This window comes from Sardina pilchardus, chromosome 5 (assembly GCF_963854185.1).
Source record: "Sardina pilchardus chromosome 5, fSarPil1.1, whole genome shotgun sequence".
Taxonomy (NCBI): Eukaryota; Metazoa; Chordata; class Actinopteri; order Clupeiformes; family Clupeidae; genus Sardina; species Sardina pilchardus.
Window position 1 is genome coordinate 10,627,754 of NC_084998.1, and position 2,500 is coordinate 10,630,253.

At 43.9% G+C, this 2,500-nt stretch overlaps 1 protein-coding gene across 2 annotated transcripts in view; it reads right to left on the reverse strand.

The window, feature by feature from the left end:
* tiam1a (TIAM Rac1 associated GEF 1a) overlaps nucleotides 1-2,500 on the reverse strand; it is a 64,337-nt gene that overhangs the window by 25,080 nt on the left and 36,757 nt on the right. For both annotated transcript variants that reach the window (XM_062536402.1, XM_062536403.1), the window contains exon 11: nucleotides 2,294-2,398. In XM_062536402.1, the coding sequence (XP_062392386.1) occupies nucleotides 2,294-2,398 (105 nt within the window). The remainder of the gene's footprint in view (nucleotides 1-2,293; nucleotides 2,399-2,500) is intronic.

Sequence of the window (2,500 nt, forward strand, 5' to 3'; positions counted from 1 at the left end):
TGAATACTTCATATTGACTACACTTGTCTTTAATGATATTACAGGGTGGTGTGTAGGTCTAATTGAGTGCCTGTCACTTTAAGAAGTACGTGAACGTAATTAGGTTTCATTCGGTTAAAAAATAAGTCATGCATAGTTCAAGGATATATGTTTTCATTAAATAAAATGAATGTTCAAAAAACTGACAAGGTAAAGAAAATATTTCTGATGTCATAGAAAATATCTTGCAATGTTAACTTCTATGATTTAGGTGGTTACCGTGGCATGGCAGTTCACTTTTTCCTTGGTCATGTTTAATTGGGTGGGTGCTTAATTTAGGCTACTCTACCATGACATGGAGTTTGATATGTAACAACCAGTGCTCAAAATAAAACGTTATGGTAGCCTATTCTCCTCCTGTGTTAGTGGAATGGATTTAATGTGAATGTACACAAAAAGACGCACGTGGCTATATGATACAGCGCACGTTTGAGGTGAAAATGTTCCACCTTTTAAAAGCCTAATCCTAATCGTGGTTAAATCCATCAATTAGACAACAGAATCAGTAGGGTAGGCTACCAGTTTGGTTAGCCTACCAGGCATATGTCAAAAGCAGGCTAGGATGAAGCTGGGAGGAATTTAACAAGTTCTACACAGTCATTCGTTTCTTGTTGGTCTCCACGTAATGTTCGTAGGCAAACGAATTAACGAAATAATCTTAGGTATCATTTTGCTGGCGCATTCACGTCCGTTGTCTGGCTCTGCGTGTTGTCTAGCTTGTTCTGCGTGGTTGGCCGCTGTCGAATCAAAGTGATTTGATTGGATTTTGTGCCGAAAACGCGCATTGTCTCACGCACAGGCGCACACACATAAATATAGATAGATCAGTCCGTGTCTACATTTTATCTTTTTGTCTTTCGTTTTTTTTATGGGAAGAAGCAAGTCTTTACAAGTCAATAGGCGCAAGTCCAAGTGAAAGTCCGAGTCATTGATGTTAAAGTCCAAGTCGAGTTGCAAGTCTTTTTATATTTTGTCAAGTCGAGTCTAAAGTCATCAAATTCATGACTCGAGTCTGACTCGAGTCCAAGTCACATGACTCGAGTCCACACCTCTGATGTACAGCTAGGACACACCACTGTCACTATAACTCAGGACTAGCAAAGTAAAACTGTACAATATACAGGTAGATATGCAGTATATGCACATAAACATGGGTAAGAGTTCAAAAGAAAGCAAAGTTTTTACACTATTGAATAGGTATTAGTGGAGAGTGGAAACAACACTAAAGGGAAGGAGGGAGGGAGAGAGAGAGAGAGAGAGAGAGAGAGAGAGAGAGAGAGAGAGAGAGAGAGAGAAAGTGAGTGAGTATGTGTTTGGGAGGAGTGTTACCCTGTGAGCGACCGAGAATAAATCTACTGATTCATCTACAAAGCCCACTTTTTGTGGAGGCGAGAACACAGCAAAAATAAATTAGATTCTGTGGTGGCAAAAAGTTGGGAACTTCACTCGCTTCACACGCGCACAAAAAGGGAGCGGCGGTGGCGGTGGCGGTGTCGGCACTCTAAAATAGATCTTGCTGTACATGAATCTGCAGGCTGCATTATTAATGCTGTTCGCAGGAGGCCTACCTCAGCATCAGAGGGGGATTTCGTATCCACTGTAGCTGTAGCCCAGTCATCCTCTGACAGATACAGTACAGTACGTCAGCTGCACTACACTGCAGCAGCACTGACAGCCTCTCCAGTCAGTCAAAGAGCATTGAAATGGTAAAACCCTCTGACTGCTGGAGTTCTGCTGAGCTCTCTGAATCTGTTTTATGGAGAGAAATCCTCCCTCTCTGTCTCACACACACACACGCACTCTCTCGCTCTCTCTCTCTCTCTCTCTCACACACATACACACTCTCTCTTTTTCTCTCTCGCTCACACACACACACATACACACACACACACACTATCTCTCTCTCTCTCTCTCTCACACACACACACTCTCTCTCTCTCTCTCTCACACACACACACACACTCTTACACACACTCTCTCTCACACACATACACACACACAAACACACACACACACACCTCACTGCTGGACAAACAAACAAATGTGTCTAATGCCGTCTTTTGCTGCCCGTGCAGCTCTTTCACAGGAGCCTGACCTGCTCCGATAACGCTCTTCATATCGCCTTCTTATTAGCCTTGAGGAAACCACGCTGCGACAATGAGCAGCTTGTCAAGCACTCCTCTTTCTCTGACTCCGACCGCAGCTGTGCTGATGGAGGCAGCCAGAAAACTTCTCTCACTCCTTAGTCACTCACCAGCTCACACACATCTTCCTCGGGCTTGGGGACGTAAAACTGCGGCTGGCCGTCGATCAGAAACTTCAGCCGGATGTAGTGCATGGAGGTGTCCAACTTCTGAGCCTGAGGAAACATTGAGAGAAAAAAATAACAGAGGGTGAGGGGGGGTCAGAAAAGTAACTGAAACCAGACAAAGACAAGCAGCATAGCTGATAAAAACTGACA